This window comes from Tetrao urogallus (genome assembly GCF_951394365.1).
Source record: "Tetrao urogallus genome assembly, chromosome: 1".
Taxonomy (NCBI): domain Eukaryota; kingdom Metazoa; phylum Chordata; class Aves; order Galliformes; family Phasianidae; genus Tetrao; species Tetrao urogallus.
Window position 1 is genome coordinate 131,355,206 of NC_136813.1, and position 21,043 is coordinate 131,376,248.

The following is a 21,043-nucleotide window of genomic DNA, read 5'->3' on the forward strand; positions in this document are numbered from 1 at the left end:
GCTGGCAGAACTATTTGCTGAACTGTTGCCAAGTAAGGAATTGCAGCACTACTAGTAATTAATAATTCTTTGTTCTAATTCAAAGTATTTTCATTTTGCAAAGTGCTTTGCATATTCCCATGTTTCGCTGCAGAAACAGTGCACAAAAGGCAAAGGAACGTCCTAAATCCTCAATATTTCTCTTCATCCATCACCCTATCATGCACTCATATACTTTTTTAAGTCTTTTGCTTGAGCATTTCAACAGAAAAATACATTGCTGTCTTCCTAGGTTTCTCTCATGTATTCAATTCTTACTTCACAACAGGAGGCAAGTCTCTGCTAATGAACTCATAAGGAAGATCAAAAGCATGGAGTACCTCTATTTATTTTACTAGGATTGTTTGGTTCTACTTTTAAGCAGTAAGCCAGCATTTCTGCAGTGCACTTTGGAGACAGTTAGTTGAAAACTACGCAAGCTGTAATTCTAATCCAGGCACTGGAAGTGGCTGAAAATGGCACTGAAGGTCCCAGAGGAGCCTTCTCAAAGCTGCAACTCCACTGCGATCGTAACCAAGCAAACTGCTCAGAAGCTAAATCTTCCCACATGTAACCACATCCAGAGAGGCCGCAAAATGTTCCTGATTACAACAGAAATATAAGCAGCTAGTTATCAAGAGCACAGACATAGTGTCTTGTTATCAGAGTACCACATGCCAATGCTACCTTTCCTCATGCTGGCATCTGGAGGCCTGGAAAAACATGGCACTTTTTCCATCACACCCCACCGAGATGCTTTCTCATCTAAAGGCTTGGGTTCCTGTCAAAGCTCCATTTATGTGTATGGCTTTGCATTTCCCCTGAGCTCTCTGCATGTCCATTTTCCAGGACCAGTGGGAAGGATGCTTTTGAAGATACATGATTCATAATTTCCTTTTGCATAATTTAAGCTTAATGTGCTGGATGGAATATGGAACATCTCCATTTGTTTCCTTTCTGGTTCTTTAGAGATGAATTAACAAATCTTCCTGATAAACTACAACATTTTTCCGCTGCAATGTTTGAGATAGGCTGATCAGCAGGACATTGAATTGGCATTGTAGTGGCAAAGTTTGTAGAAGGAAGAGTTTTTGCTTGCAACGTTCTGACATCAACAAAGAGGAAGCTTTCCTACATCTTAGACTTACTGAGAATACAGGAAATCAGCTTGAGAAATCAGTACACTGCAGGGAAAGTCACTCTATAACAGAAGTGCTAGAGGGAGAGAGACATCAAAGCGGCAAAAGACAATCAGATGTCAGATCCCTGTTGACTTGCCATGGACCATGGACTTTGCTGTCATCTTTGTCTTTGAAAATACCCCTCAAAAGCAGGAATATTAAAGGAAGCTCTGGAGAAGCCACTGAAGTTGGATAACAGTAAAATACACATAGTAAGAAACTAGATAGTACCTTATCTGAGAGATATTAAAATTAAGAACTATCATTTTATTTATCTATGATTCTCTCATTTGAGAAAATTAATTTTAAAAGATATAAACCAGAAGCATTTCCCACATGGTGAAATTCCAAAGTATTGTATCTAAGAATTCCTTCCATTCCTTTCAACGTCTTCCCAACATGGGTCGTCCTTTGGTGCTATGAATCAAAGGAGCCTGCGAGACAGATGAAGCAATCCAAGTACTTACCAATAAAGTTCTGGCTCCTTCACAACTCATCAAAAATGGTGCAAATAACTGCAAGAGCAAGTTGGGAAAAGCTATGGTGAAGAATACTGTCATATTCTGATCGAAGTATTTTCCTTTGAGAAAGGACTGACAAACTCTATGAATATGACCTTTTAAATTCTAGTTAAAAACATACAAGGAATGGAAGCTGTTAAATGCAAGCTTAAATGCTTGCAATCAAATAGTCAGTCCTATTTAGCTCAGCGAGGAATGTGTTTGTAGTAACATGCAGCCCAACAGTAAGCTTGTGCATTCAGCCTGTTTCTCTGCACTTAATGAAGTAACGCCTGGAAATACTGTGTCAGCACTATTAGGAACTGATCTGTTAAAAGTTAGTGGATGTCTTTATACTGATCTCAGTATATTTTAAGATCCAGCTTACTGGCTAGAACACTATCCACAATCTTCTAAAGACTAAATTGTTTTGTATAACTAATTTTTGTCCCACTTTGATGTCTCAATATGGAATTTGCTTATGTGTCCACCTTTCGATATGCTTCTTTGTTTTTCAGAGCATTCTGCTTCCTGACAAGTAAATGCGTTTGTTTGAACGAGGTCTAGAAGCGTTTCAAAATGGCCTACTGATGTTCAAGATCATGTACTCCCAGTGTATTCTTCCACTCAACATCTTTCTGTTTAGAAAACTGATTTCACATTCTACTATCATGGGTGTATGCTTCAAAATAATTTCATAGAATAATAGAATCATAGAATGGCTTGGGTTGGAAGGTACCTCAAGGATCATCAAGATCCAACACCCCTCCTCTGCAGGCAGGGTGACCAACCTCCGTATCTAATGCTAAACCAGGATGCCCAGGGTCCCATCCAGCCAGGCTCTGAACACCTCCAGGGGCATCCACAACCTCTCTGGGCAGCCAGCAACTCACTACTCTCTCTGTGAAGAACTCATGAGGCCCTGCCACCTTAAAATTAACAAAAAACTCCCAGGATCTGCAAACCTAAAATCATGCTTAGTTTATTTCCACATCTATATTAAATTGCTGTTAAGGGACTGTATTTTCTAAGTGGTGTTCTACTTGCAATCTCTTAAAAGATACTTTAATATTTCATAAGCCAATTTTGTATAATTGATAGATATGGTAAATTAAATATTTATTTCTATTTTTCACTTGTTTAGTGGAATTTAGCACCTGCTGCTAACACAATAAAAAAACAACCTGAAATATCAGAGAAATAAATAGTACCCTGTGCATCTATTGATTTTACATAATATTTCCATGTTTTAAAATTGCATTCTCTCAAACCATTACCTTCAGTATCAGAGCTTCACAGATGCAAAGGTTTTTGCTATGAAGCCGTGTTATTTTGATGGCATGTTTGACTAGAACTATTCACTGTGCAACAATTTCTGAGTCTGAGGCGATACGAAACTTCAAAAGTTTTAATTCAAATTCTAACAAATTATTTAACATAGAAACAAGGTTTCATTCATGGGGAAAATTAACGCAACAGGGGTGCCTTCTCCCCTCTCTGCATCAGTTGTTGTAAATTGAAAGTATACCATTTAGATATTCCTTAATTAACACGCTTTGAGAAGATTTTGACTATCAGCAAAAGAAAAACACTATCCAGGCAGTTAGAATAATTTCTTAATAGAAGGCTGACACCTCACAGCAGTATGCCACACTGTCAGTACCTGCCCATTCACTGTAATCTATTTCACACTAGTTTCAGAGACCGAAGTGTAAATGGCTACCTTCTCATAGGTCAAGCAGCAGAAATCTGTGCAGGTAGGGATTCAAACTCTTCTGATATGCCACAACACTAAAGCATAGCGAAAGAGATGTATAGGAGTCATGGCAAATCTCTTCTATTTTGTGTAGAGAGCTATTAAAATGGTGGAAGGGTGGTGACCTCTCTGCAGCTATGGACAGTGCCAGTCAATTCTGCAGTGCACAATGCCATCACCCTTGAGTACTGTGGCAAGCTGTGCCAGCTCCCATCTTCACTGTCATTGCCAGGATTGGTTGTGCTGAGAAATCACAGTCCTATGCTTCCACCAGAACATTCCCAGAATTTCTCTTGCTGAATTTCCCAGTTTCAGCTGTGACCACCAGGGTGTTCCATCTTCCTGTGCAGACAGGGAAAATTTATTCCTTCTAATGACAGGAATGTACTTCTGCTTGAATCTTAATTTACTAGACCTCACTAAAGCCCTATGAAATGTGCAATGTCAATTTTATGCATGGAAAAACAGAGAAGTTAACTGAGTTGTCAAAGGTGAAGGCAAGCCAGGATCCATTCTGCTTTCTCAAGCAATTCTACCCATCATCTGGTTTCCTGACTTAGCTAGAAATACTACAGTCTCTATTTGGAAATGGGGAAGGGGTGGAGGGAAAGTCAAGTAGTGTTATGGATGATGAAAATCAAATAAGCAAGTAATGAGCTGATGGATGTCATCTGTTTTTACACTGGCATTTCTTCTTTGACTTGAGTAGAGGCTTTATATTCCTATTTCTGATTAGAGAAGAACACCATTAATAGAATAGACCTTTCACAAAATTAGAAAATTGAGTCACCAGGCATCCTGGTACAACAAATATGAACAACCTCAGATAACTATCTCCCCCCATCTGTGGCTGCAAATACATTCAGGCTTCACTGTATATACTAAAACTCTGCAGTCCCCTCAAAGATTCTATGTACTTTTTTCAACATTTTTGTTTCTCTTGCATATTATTTACATACACAGAGTTCTGTTGCTCTTAAGACTTTACAGGTAAGACTTCTCATTAGAGCCTACACTAGTCTTTTTAACCACTCCTATACTTCTGATTCCCTAGACATACGTAATTGAGTTCCAGGTAGATTTTTAAGTCTCATTTTGCATTCTTTCCAGGTCTCCTTTATTCAAGTCCAATTCTGGTTTTGTGTTACTACTCTTTGCATAGACCCTCATCAGTAATCCAAACCTGAGGGTATTGTGATTGCATTGTTATAACTTTTCAACTCCAATCTTATCTATTGCACCTACATTATTTCTAGTGATTAGCTGCAATATCACTGGTAAGCTTGTAGGCAATTACATCATTTAAGGGAGCATCCTTGTACTGCCTTATTGAACATGCAGTTATCTGCATTTTTATACTACTGGCCTTTTAAAAAATTTATTTATTTATTTATTTATTTATTTTTCCCTCACTCTGGATCAGAATAAATGTTATCACTTGCTCCTGTAGAGGCTTCTTTCATACAAAGTATATTTAAAGACTTTCCACGTTGCTAGGAACACGTGTTGATCTAACTCCCAATCCCAAACCTTTTTTATTCTATAATCTTATTCAAACTTTTGAGTCAGACTGTGTCACTTTCTGCGTCACCTGCTCTCATTCTTGGTTTTTCATAGCAAGTTTTACATTCATTCCTTGCACTGAACTTTCAGTGATATTAACCAGAGCTGTGAACGTGCAGACTGTGTAGAATGCATGACGTGTTGCAACAAACACAGTGAAGTTATCAACAACTAGTGATTCAATACTGTTAAATACTGTCCTATGAGCATCTTACAGTAGCCACACTGCAACAACTTCTACACTGCGAGACAGCACCCAAGGCCATGATCCTAAACATATGTGTAACAATGCATCTTCACAGTGCAAAGAGCTGAAGTAGTTCCAACTCTGAAAGCTCAAATTTATCTAAAAATTCTGAAGGAACGGGCAGGTCTTTGCACAATGAGGTGTTTTCTGCTAATATTCAGATAGAAGAGGGCCAACAAAAAAAATCATATAATGCACTCTTGGTAAACTAAAGGAATTCAGAAATTTAGCCCATGCTAAATCTAATCTGTACTGTCAGAAGTTCACAGTCACAAAGAAAATTGGGATTACTCTCTACCAGTCGGTAATCTAGTAGAAGGACTCTCTCTGCACTGTGCTTTGTTCACTAAAGAAAGCAAGCAGTGTGAGAACACAATGCATTTCAATATCCTTCCCGTGAGCACAGCTCAGCCAAGACAGCCCAACAAGTAATTGACATTGCAGCCTGGATGCTTCTGGTCCTGCTTCATTGGAGGGAGAGAGGAAACCACCACCACACTGTGACTGAGACACACCTACTCACCAGTCAGAAAGTAAGTCCTCTTCCCATACATTCAAAGACTGAGGACTGACTAGTTTGCCCCCAGGCTTATACGCTAAGCCAGAGCTTAACATCATCAGTCACCCTGCAAAGCACTCAAAGATTATTCGTTTCTGTAGAAAGGAACTGACAGTTTTGATCTGGTCTGCTTTAGGAACGTGACAGACACACTTGACTCCTAATTTCTGACTATCTCGTTACATGGCAAAGTGAACCTTTTCAAATACACAGTAAACTCAATATAATTGTGTGTGCTTTGGATTGGTAAAAAGAGACAAACTGAAACCATGATTCATTTTAACTACCAAGCCTCCACCCCTGATTTGCCTTTCATTTGCTTTGGGCTCTAATAACTGTCTCACCAGTATCAAGTTACAGCTGAATGTAGACACATAATTAAATCACATTTTTCTTTAAATGTAATACAGCTGAAATGCTACTGAACAGAAGCTTCAGCCTCTGGTGTGAACATAGGATCTGAAGCCTTGCAACTGATCTCAGCTTGACTTTTGACTTGTCTGTTACGATCTTCATCTCATACTTCACAGGGCTGTTGCGAGATTTCTTCTGCTAATGTCTGCATGTATCTTGAAAATGTAAAGTGCTATCTAAGTGCCAAGTACTATTACTTATTCATCAGTCTTATTTCCTACATCAGTATTATCTGCACAAAGCATGCCTAGCTTCTCAATCGGCAGAACTTTTGCTTTGGACCACAGCAGCCCACAGTCAACAGTACAAAATGCATCCCTAACACTCAGAAGTTTAAAGCCACACCATCTATCCTGGATCCAAACAAATCTTTATAAGACACTGCTCAAAACAGCAACAATTATTAGTATTTCAGAATTTGTGTTTCCATTATTCACGCTAAAATTGGATCTGCAGCAACATTAATTACAGTACAGCAATCTCACTTAGAGCTGCGTAGCTAGGCATTATTCTTTGATGTCCCAAACCACATTTCTTGGATCCTCTTCATTTACTAATTGCACTTTTATATCTTTTCTTAATTCAGGACTGGCTTTTTGTGTGGTGGGATATTCTGATCTTCGGGATTTCTGAACAAACCTTTTCAAGCAGTACTTTTGTGTCTTGAGTTTTCTTAAGGGAACTCCTGTTTCTCTGCATTCAGAGCCAAACACTGAATACGACAGTTCTCAGCCAGTTTCTCCCTAGAGCTAAGACAAAGCCAGCCTATTTGTGGCTTTAGGTTCTGCTGTGAAAATGATGGCTGTATTATTTCTGCTCATTTTGGAATTAAAAGCATCAAAGCATCCCAAAACTTCTGTCTGCAGATTCCACATGGTTTAATTTTCTTCTTCTGGCCCATTGGCATGAGAGACTTTATTGCCTCAGCCAGGTTTTGATAATTTTTGCATGCTTCTTTATGCTAGAAAATCTAGACGTTATGGCTTTTTAGCATAAACTCATTCCCTTTCTAAATTCAATTTTTATGAGTCAGTATCTCAACTTATTTGACTACTTCATGACCTACAAAAAATTTTTGAAATCTATATGTTTAGTAGAATAACAGTGAGCATACATCTCTTCTTCCTGATCTTTACATAGGTACTTGTTTGGTTATTTGTAATGAAAACAAGTATCTCTCATATGCCACTGCTGCATTTCTCTCAAATTCCCAAAGAATGAGGTAAATGAAGTATACTGTGGAGACCAGTTTTCACAGTTAAAAAGACACAAAAGTTTTTACTTTTAAAGCAATGCACATTTACTTAGCCTCTAGCTCCTTATTTAACACAAATTCTTATAAAAAATGATAAAGTTTTTCCAAATAGGTAATATTGTTAAAATGTAACTTTCCAAAATAAAAACTTTATGTAATAAAGTCATCCTCAACTTTACGGGAGCTTTCCTTTCCCACTGCAAGTTTACCATCTTTCCTTTCCTTATCTGGCTTCCTTGGCGCTTTATAATATAGTTTGTGTCAAAAATGTAACAATAAAAAACCTGTCACCCTGTCATAACAAAACAGTGAACAAGATGTTTGTGGCTTGTTTGTTTTTAAAGACAACAAGATGAAGAAACATGGCGTAGTTCGCACTAGTACTAGGGAGCCAAGCACTCCTATTTGTGTTCCTCAGAACTGTCTCTTGAAGAGGTTACAAAGATGTACATTTGTGTTTCTCCTATAGAAACGGAGCTCAACCAAATCAAATGCTGAAAATCCCTAATTTGTTTGCTCTGCTCAGCATTTGTAAATTTTCTGGTGGAATTAAAGATGCAGTCAGCTGCCCTTGGGAAGCTCATGCATTCAAACCCAACATAAAGATTTTAAGAAGCCCAAAAAATGGCAGTGGACAGTACAAACTATGAACAAAAATTCCCTGTTTGTCTGAGACTTTATCTCAGCTTTCTGAAAACAATGTACTTCTTTGGTAGTGACACTGATCCAGTGCTGTGCACTCCTTACCTTCTCCATTATCTCCTCCTTAGCACTGCAAGAATTATTCTTGCTAGCTGACTCACTGTCCTTAGAGGGCTGTCAGCCTCTTTCAGAACAGCACTCAGAAATAGATACTTAAATATTCCAGAATAATTTTTAGCATGTCAGTCAAATATGTAAAAGGGTGACTTAAAAGACTTTAAGAACTAGTTGCCTATTTCCATTCTGATGTCTTTTTCTCTATGTAGTGTGCTAGAGAAGGAAGAAAAAAATAGACGTTACTTAGGAGAGATATGGTTTCAGACACAGAATGAGCCAAAAAAGATGCAAATTATTGTATTTCCTTCAAATGAGGCTAATTATTATTAAATTCACTGTGAAGACACCCTTCTCCCCAACAAGAATGTTGTACAAACCACATTTTCGAAAGCTGTCCCTGGCCTCCAGTGCACTGCTGGGAGCTGCACATCCTGTTGGGCTCAGCCTGTTTCTTGGATGAAAACTGTGCTCCAGAGCACAGTTGCTTGCCTACAGACATGGTCGAAGCAAACACTTCTGAATATAGAAGTGCACAGACACACCACTCCAGCCTGAACGTGGCTCTTAGTATTATTTTAAAATTCCAGCCAATGTGGAGGTGCACACTTTTCACACTACTTGATGTTTTGGCATGCCATTTCAAGTCAGTCATTCGTGCAGCTGACCCCCCTACTTGGAAGCTGAATCAGACTGAATGGAACTTGATCCTCCCTGCACACATCAGTCACTCCTTGTGCACACATCACCACAAGGATGACTATACAGAAATTTTGGAAAGGTACTTGGGAGAGGAGTCATCTGCATGGCATTCGCTGCTCAGATAATTGCTTTGTGAAAAGCAGAGTAATTTTATAAAGAGGGCTTGAGACTCTTAATGGCAAACACAAATAAAACTCACCTTTGTGTGGGAGACCTGTCAGTGAGCCCAGGTGCCAGACATCCCAGGCAAGCTTTTCAATCATGTGGCTATTGCTAGATCCACACTGTGACACTCTTTTGTCTCCAGTCTTCTGCGTCTCACAAATGAAACAGATGGGAAATAGGAGGGCTGCTCTGAAGTAACGTCTGCTATTTTATTATGCTGGCCTACAATGTCAAAGGTGGTGTTGGTGGTACAGCAATAGAGGTTGAATCTTCCTGACAATATTCAGTTATATTTTGTTGCTGTTTGACAGATGACATCAGGAGGGGCAGCCTGACAAAATGGCGTCTGATATAGAAGTGCGCATGAAGCAAAGGGCTGTCACCTAATTCCTCCATGCTAAAAAAATGGCACCCACTGACATTCATCAACACTTGCTGAATGTTTCTGGAGATGAAACACTGGATGTGAGCACAGTGAAGTGGTGGGTGGTGCACATCAGTAGTGGTGACAGCAACACTGGATCACCTTTTACTGGTGCAGATTTTTATAGAGTAAGGCATGCAGGCTTGTTTATCGCTGGTGAAAATGCATACCTAATGGTAGCAATGGTATGTTGAAAAATACTGCTTTGTAGCTGAGACTCTGCTCTACCAAGTAGTGTTATCATGCTCTCTGTATCTGTTGTAGTTTCTGGCAAGGTACATGCATGTACTTTAAAACATGCTGTAACAGCTCAGTGCTTCAGGACCTATGTGTGAGTGTGTATGCTCAACAACAGAAATGTGAACATACATAAGGCTATGATTTTGTACTCCCTACATGATAGACTTGCATTATGCACTGCACAGTGAAAGCAGGTTAAGGACTATATGCCACATACTCACTTGCACCGATACAACAGCAAGTTGTAAAGGCAAGGCAGTAATCTAGGTTCCTAAGGTGGTGACAGTTTTAAAAGAAAATAAACCAAAACATAATAAATCAAAAAAAACCCCCAAAACTAGTTATCCCCTTCTGAAGTAGTTTTCAGCTATCAATTTTGATAACTCAGTTCTACAGAGCACTTCTAACAACATAGCTAAAGGAGAAGCAAATTTTGGTTCAAGGACAAGAACAAGTGGCCAGAGGCGGAAAAAACTTCTAAATCCAGTTCTGCAATCAAATCCAATATACCGTGTAACTCATTTCCTCTCATGTAATTAATCACTAGCATCAGGTTTATCAGAGGTGCTGCTTTTTCACATTTATTTCAAATAAAAATCCCTAGGATCCGGCATATCCACAAGATCAGCTAAACCTTCTTTTCTTTCTTTCACTTAAATCAGAGCACCAGTTGTAAAAACATATGGTCACAAAAGCGAGAGCTTAAACCTACCATGCCAAGTTTCTTTACCCCAAAATATTACAAGTATGCAAATCAAACAAATATCTGGAATTTGAGGTTCTCAGCTACTCTGACAAGTCGCAGTTTGAAAATTTGGCCTTCAATGCATGTATGTACATTCTTATTTTTATACTTACCCACAAAGAAAAAGCAAGAGACTGAAATAAGGGAATTACTGCACATACTTGTATGGATAGGTATCTCATAAAATGAATAACCATGCAAGAGAAATCATTAACAATAGAGCCATCTGCTGTATTTCAAAAAAACTACACCAGCAAAAAACCTGAAAATGTTCTAATGCCTCACAATCTGAATTTCTTAAATAAATTTTAAAAAAAGATTATAATTATAATGGTATAAATGACAGGAAATGCATTTCTTGTACCTCTTCTAATTAAAAACAATATTTACTAGCATAATACTGTACTGTGCACTTAATGATACTAATTGACTTTGTAGCTGAGCAAGCAAAAAACATAAAAGCCTCTCATTCCATCTAAGATAAGCACTGTGTAAAAAGACAAGGAGGCCAGCTGCAAGTTGAATATTTATTTAAATACAGACAAGACACTCAAATGACCTTTTCTTCCCCTAAAATAAGAAATTCCAGGTCTGAAGATCTTATAGTAGGAAAAAAAAATCGACAAAAATGACCCAAAATTTAGTTAGAATATGGACTAACAGTGGTTTTTGGGATATCTTTACATTTCCCTCTGGCAATAGAGAGGTGCCTTCCTTCAAGAATGGTGGAAGAAGCAGATGTTTAGAACAGAGAACAAAGAACATTCTGCATCGTAAAGATTGCATTGAACCACAGCCCTGAAGTCCTGTTTGAAGTAGGCAAAACTGAACATCATTTAACTGTCAGTATTAACTGTCCCACTTTCGAGAGTGCCACTTAAAAACAGTTATAATCTAGAGCATTCCAGCACCTGCTGCATCATTGATACTCTTCCTCTTGATGAATCCCCAGCATAGTTGGATTACTCAAACCACACTCCTGTAGAGGTGATTAGGAATGATCACAAACCAAAAACAGTTGTAGTCAGCATAAATCATCTCAAGGAAGAGATCTGCCCATCTACATTTATAACAGGCTCACAACGCACCTGTTCACACTTCCTCTGTACACTCACTGACACTATGTGGATAACGTCTATCTGCCCCAAATGTATGTGCCCTTATCAAAAATACCAAAGATCAGACACTTGAAGACAAATTTTTCCTACCAATCCTGTTGCTTAGCATTTCTAAGTGTTATTTAACATTTTGTACCTTTTTGTAGATTACACAAAACAAATGACACTTCATTACTACACCTGCAACTTCGGTAATTGCTGTATAACAATTTTTGCCTACTATAGGCAAAACTAAACTTTCACAATGAGAATTTTTTACGCTTCATGAATAATATAGTAAAGACATTCTTAGCTTAAAAAGAAGAAGCCTTATATTTACCTGCCATCATAGCGATCATACTGGCTTTGTAGACATTAGCAAGGGACCCCAGTTCACCTGTTGCTAGGATTGTTTTCATGTGAGCTTCTCCACAGGCCTCACGGCACTGGCGGATCTCCTCATACAGACCTGTGGATAAAAGCATTTGAAAATGATCAAAGTTGGCTGAGAGACATTTTCAAGTATGGCTGTAATTTCCACTTCTGGATTAATTTCCAATCTTATAATTAGTCATAGCACTCAAGAACTTAAGTTTTGTAAGTTCAATAAATTACATGACTGGGGGTAATTAACAATGCCACACAATTTCAGACTGAACTTAATAGCTATTAATGTCGCTTCTCTCAAAACTACTAATGTGCACAGTGTGCCAAACACTCATGAATACATCAGGAGCAAAAAAAAACCCACTATGATGTACAAAATTGATTTTAAAACAGCTTTTTAAGCAATAGATTTGGTAATAAATTGAATTAGTACTCAAGCACAGTTATGTTTCCCCTTGCACATCATGTCACCACACTCCCTGTTCCCTACAGCCATCTCTGCAGGGCTCAGCCTTTGAGAAAACAGAGGTGTAGCCAAATTGTCTAATTACAGATCTTGGTGCCATTTGTGGTTCCCTGACATCTTTTTCTTGGCCTCCACCTGCTACTCCTGGAGGCACCTCATATCTATTAGGGCCCATCCTACCCCCAATTCCATAGGGCAGTCTCAGGAAGGCCAATTAGGAGCTAGATGCCTGTGTTTAGGTATTTAAATTCCATCCTAAGTTTTGTGAAAACGTAAGTTTTCTGAAAACACGCAGCCTCATCAACACAGGCTGCTAACACCCCTGGTGAGGAAAGCCTGAGGTCCAAGGTAGCACCTTCATGGCTCAACAGCTCTGCATGGATCTGCATCTATGAACTCCCCTCAGGGAGTTACTGAGGACTCAGGCCTACTGAGTTCCTTAAAAAAAAGCAGAACTTGCAGACTGGACAGGAAACGGGAGCACAAAGAAAATGTCCCACCCCTTTTTGGCAAAATTCAGCAGTCCCATCCCTTCCTCCCCCCTCCCCCCCCCCCAAATAATAAACTTCCAGAGATTAAAAGAGTGAGAAGTTGTGGAAATATAGCTGCTACAGTCTGGCCACTTGGGGATGATTAAGGCTCATCTAATACTAGTGGCAGGGAGAAAAGCAGCTCTTACAGTGTGCTGCCAACGTTTCTGGAATCTGAATTAGAAGGAAAAAAAAAGGCAAAATAAGCAAATAGTATCTTTTATAAGAGTCCTTTTCAGAAACTATACTTAATCTTTAAACACACATAATGAAAAAGTTCATTTATAGAAGACAAAAAAACACCAGCTTTAACAAATTTTCCTAAAGTCCAGGATTATCTTTTTCAGCATACTGTCTCAGTCCCCAGACAAGTCCCAAAGAAGGCTCTCCAGCTGGACACCTCCTTTACCTGCCATGTTGCCAAGTCCTACTGATGCTGTGGGTTTACCAGGCTGCTGGGGCTGGGATCACTGCGGTGGTCCTCAGAGACATACTACACACATTAGTAGACAACTGGCTAACGTACTTAGCAAATCCCTTTATAGACACCAGGCTTCACCTTGTTTCTTACTGTGTACCAAAGGTGTGAATTAATCAGTACTAGCATGCGGTCTAACATGTTTTATTGATCAATTGATGATACTCCAAAAACCTTCTACATCAAATCAAGACTCAAAAAAAAAATAGGAAATACAAAGCACCTGTGCTATTTTCTTGTGCATTTGATAATGCTACTCGTGTTAGATCCAAACACAGTTTCTTTTTGTGGAGTGAGTCTTTCCTGAAGCCTTTGGAAAGCCAGAAAAAGCAGCTTTCATGTTCTAGTTTCGGTAACAACAAGAAAAGACTCAAGTTTTCTCTACCTTTAAGATACACTGCCAAAAATGTCAAAACAAAATCAACAAAATGTACATTTAGTTTGGATTCCATGAAAAGAAATTTTATTTCCGTAACTGTGTTGTTCTCCGAAGTTAGTTCTGCAGCTACAGCACTCTCCCTATTGTTGGAAAGTACACTTATAAGCAATTAGTGCCAAGATCATTTGAATTGTCTCTCTATCTGACAGCATGCATCAACCCACAGACAGGAACAACTGAAGATCTTCAATCATCTGTGTCTGTCAGGTTACTTGAGGTGGTGGAACAGTAGGCATGTGTTAATGGGGCAGGTGTGGAGGTAATAAATACTCTTCTTTTATTCACACTCTATTCACAGATCAATTATTGCATTGAGTATTTGGCACTCACAGGATATTCTCAGCCCTACAGTAAAAGTACGAATAGAAACGCAACTATCTCTGGGAAAGAGAAAATTAACCAGAGCACCTGAGACTGAACACCTTAGTCCCAGGTCAAGCAGGCACTGCTTTGTTTCAGAAACAATGCATGAACTCCTATTGCTCTCAAAAATAAAAAGGGTACTCAATCAGATTTAAATAAAAAGAGAAATTACTCAATCAACTCAAAACTTCCTCTCAAAAGACTGAAGAGTGATTGCACTTGAATATACAGTCACTTTTTCAAGAAGTCCAGGGCCATTTTTAAGAGAGGTTGTGCTGCCAAATTTCAATCTTGTAGCTACCTGGCTCTCTCAAGCTCTTTAGTGACGGGAGCAGAGCTGGACACCATGGCTCTTGGCATACTTCTGACCTCTGCAGAACACTAGTAGTAGCTGGCAGAGCAGATGGGGCTGCTCTGGGTAGCAGAAGTGGCAGAAAGCATTTAGGAAAATCTCCAACACAGGAAACTCCAGAGGCATATTCTCAGCTATGAGCTAAAACCACCACGAAAAGCTTGCAAGAGATTCTTCTTCTGACTCTTAAAAACAGTGGAAATAATAATGAAGAGCTCTCAAAGCAAATGGCCAATACTGTGTAGCATCTCAAATACAGCACTAACACTACACATATTAAATCAGGAAAAAACACACACAAAGAAAACAAACAAAACCAGAATCAAAGCTAGCTGTACTACATAGATTATATTTACACCCAGATGCTCATTGCTGCAGTCTGTAGTACCTCTGCTGATTAAGCAGTTAAAATGAGTGTGATACAAGAATTATATTCTACTTTGCTCCCATTTATTTAACATTCCTTACTATTTTTACGAACTTCAAATACGCTTTTATTGTATGCATATATAAGTCAGAAAAGATCAGATTTTATAGGAGAGAAAAAATCCTTTATAGCAATATTTTCTATATATTTCTATATAGATACATAGATATATCTATATATAATAGTTGCACAGTTATAAAATATAAGTGCTGGATGGTGACGATTTTTTTTTTAAGCTTTACTGAATTTCCAAATATTCAGTACAAACATTCCATTGATATTTAGCTATTATTAAATACAACAGAGAAAATGTGCCTCTCCCTTCATGTCTCTCAAGCAAACATCCCTATCAATTAATACTGGCTATGATCTGCCCTAGATTGTCTTTATGGTATTTTGATTTGGTCCAATACATTTGTCTTAAAATCAAATGAAGGGAATAATACGTCTCTTACACAGGGTATGAAAATGTTAAAGGAAGAATAAAAACAGCTTAATTTTTATGAAACTGCTCTTCTAAAAAAAATGTGATAAAAACACTTTTTTTTTTTTCTTTAAATTCAGTTTATTCACTGTTTTCAACTAGTCATTCACATTGACTGATGTTAATGGTAGAAACTGAGATGAGAAGGGACGATGTTTCAATTTCTGTTCGACCAAAAGATCAAGGTAATCATGTTAGGAAATTGGAAAATGAGCTGGAATGCCTTCTGTCTTGCACATTAATGGCAGGTTTGTTAACAAAATGACAAGCACGAGGCTATCAGCACAACACGACTATCAGTTCTGCTCTCAGCCACATATGTGCAACTCCAGGCTCCAGTGATTCACATGAAACTGAAAACAGAATTTGGCTTCAGGAGTCTGAGCTGCTGCTGACAGTATAAAAAAGAAATTATGCAGACTTTACAGTCCCAAGTCAGCTTGCAAATCTAGAAAATGGAAAATTCCAATAAAATATTTTCAAACAACATGTAGAGTCTTGTTCAAGTCTGCAGAACAGATAATATGTATATTATCTCTGCAGCTTATAAAAGGGGGGGCCCAATTACTGAAAAAAGACTTTGCACTCATAACTGAATACTTATTAGCAAGGATTGAAAGGCAGCTTTCATAATGAGGTTACAGCAATGCATTTCATGGATGCAGCCATGCTCTAACTTCTTAGACTATTCTATTTTTGCACCCTTTTTTTTTTTTTTTTTTTTTTTTTTTTTTTTTACAGGAAACTTCAACTGACAAAGAGCAAATGATAATCAACCATTATTAGTGGTTGTCAAGTATTTGGATGTGGTATAATCAGTGTTTGCTAAAAGCTGTGAAACTAAAAGTAATTTTATCAAACCTCAGATAGTTTCAGAAGGTAGAGCAAACCACGATATGTATGGAGAATATATCCAGCTTCTTTCAGAAATTTGTTGGTCAGCTTCAACACACTTTACCCACAGGCTTCACATGCTGTGGTTAAAGACATAATCTAAATTCTGATTTTTAAGCTTAATTTATACTTCCTTAAGTAATACAAGACAATGGTTTAGTAAACTATTGTAAAGTATTATTGCTCCAAAAGCAAATTGCTTGTAAAAGGTACGTATATATTAGCTCATAAACATTTAAGATTCTTTTCCAACCTGAATTAGCTGCCCAATAAAGCTGCTTTCACGTTCAGCACTATTACAAACCTCATTACAATTACCTCATAAAGATCAGATCTAGAAAATATATTCGAGTGACATAAAGTGTCTCAATAATACTAAAAATCTGCTCAAAATGCAGCCTGCCCCCTGCCCTGTGCCATCATGACAGTGGCTCAGTCCTGAGGCCAGCCCAAGGAACGCATTCATCCCTCAACAACAACCAAATATTGTAGCTCTGTTAAAGCTGTTTCAGCGGAAACCAGTGGAAGGATAGTGCACAGTGCAGTGCTAGCTCAAGTTATGGCAAATAATTGCATGCATTTGGATACACTGGCTAAACACGGTCCTGTGAAAAGTGCAAAATATGCAGCTGTGCACGTTTTCCATTCAGGAGAATTTCATCAAAAATTCTCTGATGAGCAGCTTGAGAGCTCATGCAGAATGGCAACCACTAACATCAAACCAGACCGATAAGCTTCACAAAAGCAGGGTCAAATATCCCACTAGTTTTATGGTTTTGTTGCCTTTTTTTTTTTTTTTTTTTTTTTAAGGTTTTAATAAAAATACGGACAATTAAAGTAAGTTTTGTTACTTATATGCATTAACTATATTTTAGGAGGGCTGCTCCAAAAGTAATGCCTCCTACTTTATTGATACACGCCATCAGAAATGGATGTTGGCAGCATGGCAGTAGAGGTTCAACCTTCCCACCAATGCTCCATTACGTGTTGTTCCCATGTGACAGATGGCAGTGGAGGGGTAGTCTGACAAAATGGCATCTGATGTGGAAGAGTGTATAAAGTAAAGGCATGTCACTGAATTCTTCCCCGCAGAAAAAGTTGCACCCACTGACAATCATCAATGCTTGCTGAACATTTACAGAGACAAAATAGTGGATGTGAGCACAGTGAGGTGGCAGGTGGCAACAGCAACAGTGGGTCACTTTGATGAGCATGATATGCAGACTCTTGTTCATCATTGGCAAAAATGCATAGCTAACACTGGTGATTCTGCTGAAAAATAGTGTTTTGTAGCTGAGAATTTGCTCTATCAAACTGTGACTTTCATAGTCATTGTATCTGCTGCAGTTTCCATGAAAATAAATGGGAGGCATTACTTTTGGAACAGCCTATGTATGCATGGCTCAAGACTTCTTCCCTTACTGCAGTCCAGGCAACCCAAAACGTTGGACACTCAAGCAATAAAATATTCACTAACAGTACAAGCTTCTGAAACAAACCACAGAGCAATACTACTCCATCACAGTGACCCCAACTATGGAACAGACTGAAAATATATGAAGCTAGAAATACACAAACAGTTAAGACAAAAGTACTCCAAAGGTCAATACTTATTTGTCAGTAGTATCCGAGATCTCAAAGAATGACAACATAACAAAATAATCATAAAAATATACTTGGGTTTTAAATATAAACAGTTTCTATCATAACTGCAAGGCAGCCAAAAAAGCTACCCTCAGTAAAAGATACGGATGCCTTTTGAGCTTGTCCTGACCTTGGCTGTAGATAGAAGACTATAAATAGCAAATCAAATATCAATCTTATTTGTTTAGTAAACTGATAGCTTTATACTAGATCCACCATTCTTACGTCTATGTCCTCCTCCCCTGTGACTTACGATCACCTGAAACAGTTCACTTCCCATACAGGAAAAATCTGACAGTGTATGTCCAATTCATTTCAGTCACTGGTAAAAACTCTCTCTCTGAATCGAACTGTGCTTCTCCTCAATTCTTCTCATAATATTGGGCTGTATAATGTAGAGCTTGCACTTGTAACTGCCTGCATGCCCTAATTTCCTGACCTCTGCTCTGTGCAACTTGCATCGAACAGCAATGTACCATGAAGTTTGAAGCACAGTAAGAATGGTTAAGTCAAAAATTTTCGTAAGATAGCAACAGACATTTTTAGACACAAATTCAAGCTGCTTTCTAAGTTCAGTGTGATGGACTTTTTTTCCCCTCTCTCTAAGTGCTGGAGAAAGACCACTGGACTTAGGTCATTTTGTATCCAAGACCTGTTAAGTATCTCCACTTGAGGAGCAACATGCTTCCTAACTGTACATAAGGCTTGTTACAAGTCACAAGCATGGCATAGGAAAGTGTGCATACAATCTTAATGTTGGCTAACAGAATTTGAACCACCATTCTCAGTCTCCTAGTCTCCATCCTCCATCAGTTTCAGAGGCTGTATCTGAATCACTCAAGACAGAAACAAATGGCTACAGCATCTGCCTTCAAGAAGCCCAACATTTGTAAACATGCATTTATTTCAAGGTAAAGGAATGGAGATGAAGAGGTCAAGATGTAAGACCAAATGGCAAACAAGATACGAGTCTTGAAGAAACAGATGCACAAACTTCAGGTGTTTTGCTTGTTAGTTTTTCAAATTCAATTCTAAATGATAACTGAAAGAAGCCCAAAATCAGAAAACATGATCTGTTACTGCGATGTCTCTACTTCCTTAACCAAAACCAGGTACCAGTGTTTTTATGGAGTCTTCCAATCACACAAGCTATTACAGTACTGCATTACACAATTAAATGGAAAATTCACTCCAAGACAATGATGTGTTTACCTTCACACTGAGATTAGTTGTAGGAGCATTGTCAGCACTTAAGGTGAACCGTTCACAGTACATTAAGGAGGCAATTAGAGCAAAAACCATCTTCAGCATTATTGTTCTTACTAATTAGTTGCAGGTTACAGGCACAGGAACATCAAAAATAATATGAACAGTCAATTTGTACCCTCAACTTTAAAAAAGAAAACAATGAAAATACACATTTTTGTCAAGAACTGAAATGTGTATTTAATAAGATATCATTTACATTAGCAGCCCCCTGAGGGGCTTAACAAAACTGTTCAAAGATTGTCGGCATTCATTTCTCCTCCGTTTCACTTGCTATTTTTTTAATTCTGTATGGAAAATGCTCAAAAATATAGAAACAACAGACCCAATCTTTAAAGCATAAAGCAATTCTGAATTCCTAACCTGTAACAGCATTCTTTTTAAGAAATTTGATAATTTGTCATGCTTTAGTAAAATTACTTTGATTTAGTTCAGTGTCCCAGATGATCAGAAAGTCTCTGGGGAAGGATCAAATTCTTTAAGGACTAGTAATGTAGAAACTGGGGGGGAAGAGACAGAACTAGCACATACACTTACATAGGTTTAGCTTCCTTACCTTCCCACTGGCCACTGAGCACCAGGCTCCTGCTAATGACGATGTCAATCTCTCTAGCACCATACTGCACAGCCAGCTTTATTTCAGCCAGTTTCGTTTCTAGAGGAGTTTGTCCAGATGGAAACCCAGCAGCCACTAACAAGGATGGAAATGGGGGTAGGGGGGAGAAAGTTTGGTTTATAAATTGAACATAAAATTGTGTGTACTTCTAATACACCAAAGAATTTGAAAGCCACTGATTTTTTTTTCTTTTTAAATCCCTATCACAAATCAAAAACCTAAAGGCACTTGATCCTACCCTCCATCCAGCAGATACTAACTGCTTCTTATGAAAAGGTCTCTTCCATAAGACATAAATTTCTCCAAAACATTCTACAAAAGAACAGTATCTATAGAACTGAATAAAGAAGGAGTGAACTCGTATGTGAAACAACAAATAATCTTAGAATTCTCCCCAATTCTTTTAAGGAGTTTTTTGAGTTAAGTCCCAGTAATACATTAAATAACTAAATCACATTAAAGCAAAAACTTTTTAATGAGGTCTACTTAGAATTTCCTTTATGATGTTTAAGTACAAAATCTAAAGTAACTTTGGAAATAGAAATAGTAATGGCTTTGTCAGAGATTCTCCATGACATAAATGCAGGCAGCATTTTTTTTTCCTTACACAACAATAAAGAAATGAAAAGAAAATCCAGAGAACACGGATGTTGGCATAAAACACCTGATCTAACTTCAAAGTTAGCCCTTGCTTTGAACAGTTTGACTAAATGACATCCAGAGCTCCCATCCAAACCACATAATTCTGTGATCCTACTTTTTGCTTATAGTAGATTCAGAACTTGTTTACCATGTGGTCACTAGAAAAGAACTGGCACTATGAAATTTATGAGTACAAGTCCTGAACTTGCAAACTGCTCAGCCTGCAATAACCCTTGCCTCTGCACAAATCTTCAATGATTTCAGCCCATAGGACCATACTTAGAAGCCAAAAAACTGACGATGAGAAAAAAAACAACACAGCAACAACAAAAAAATCACAAACCAGAAAACCCAAGATATATATTAATCTACTGCTTGTCTACTGATTCTTTGTCAGGTACACTATCCCAATCAACTTCTACTCATTTGAGGG

The 21,043-nt window shown here is 38.1% G+C and overlaps 1 protein-coding gene across 1 annotated transcript in view; it reads right to left on the minus strand.

Annotated features, from left to right (window-relative positions):
- DERA (deoxyribose-phosphate aldolase) overlaps positions 1-21,043 on the minus strand; it is a gene marked incomplete at both ends in the record, with an annotated part of 52,185 nt that overhangs the window by 19,244 nt on the left and 11,898 nt on the right. The window contains 2 exons of the mRNA XM_079542735.1: positions 11,963-12,091; positions 19,909-20,043. Coding sequence (XP_079398861.1) covers positions 11,963-12,091; positions 19,909-20,043 — 264 coding nt within the window. The remainder of the gene's footprint in view (positions 1-11,962; positions 12,092-19,908; positions 20,044-21,043) is intronic.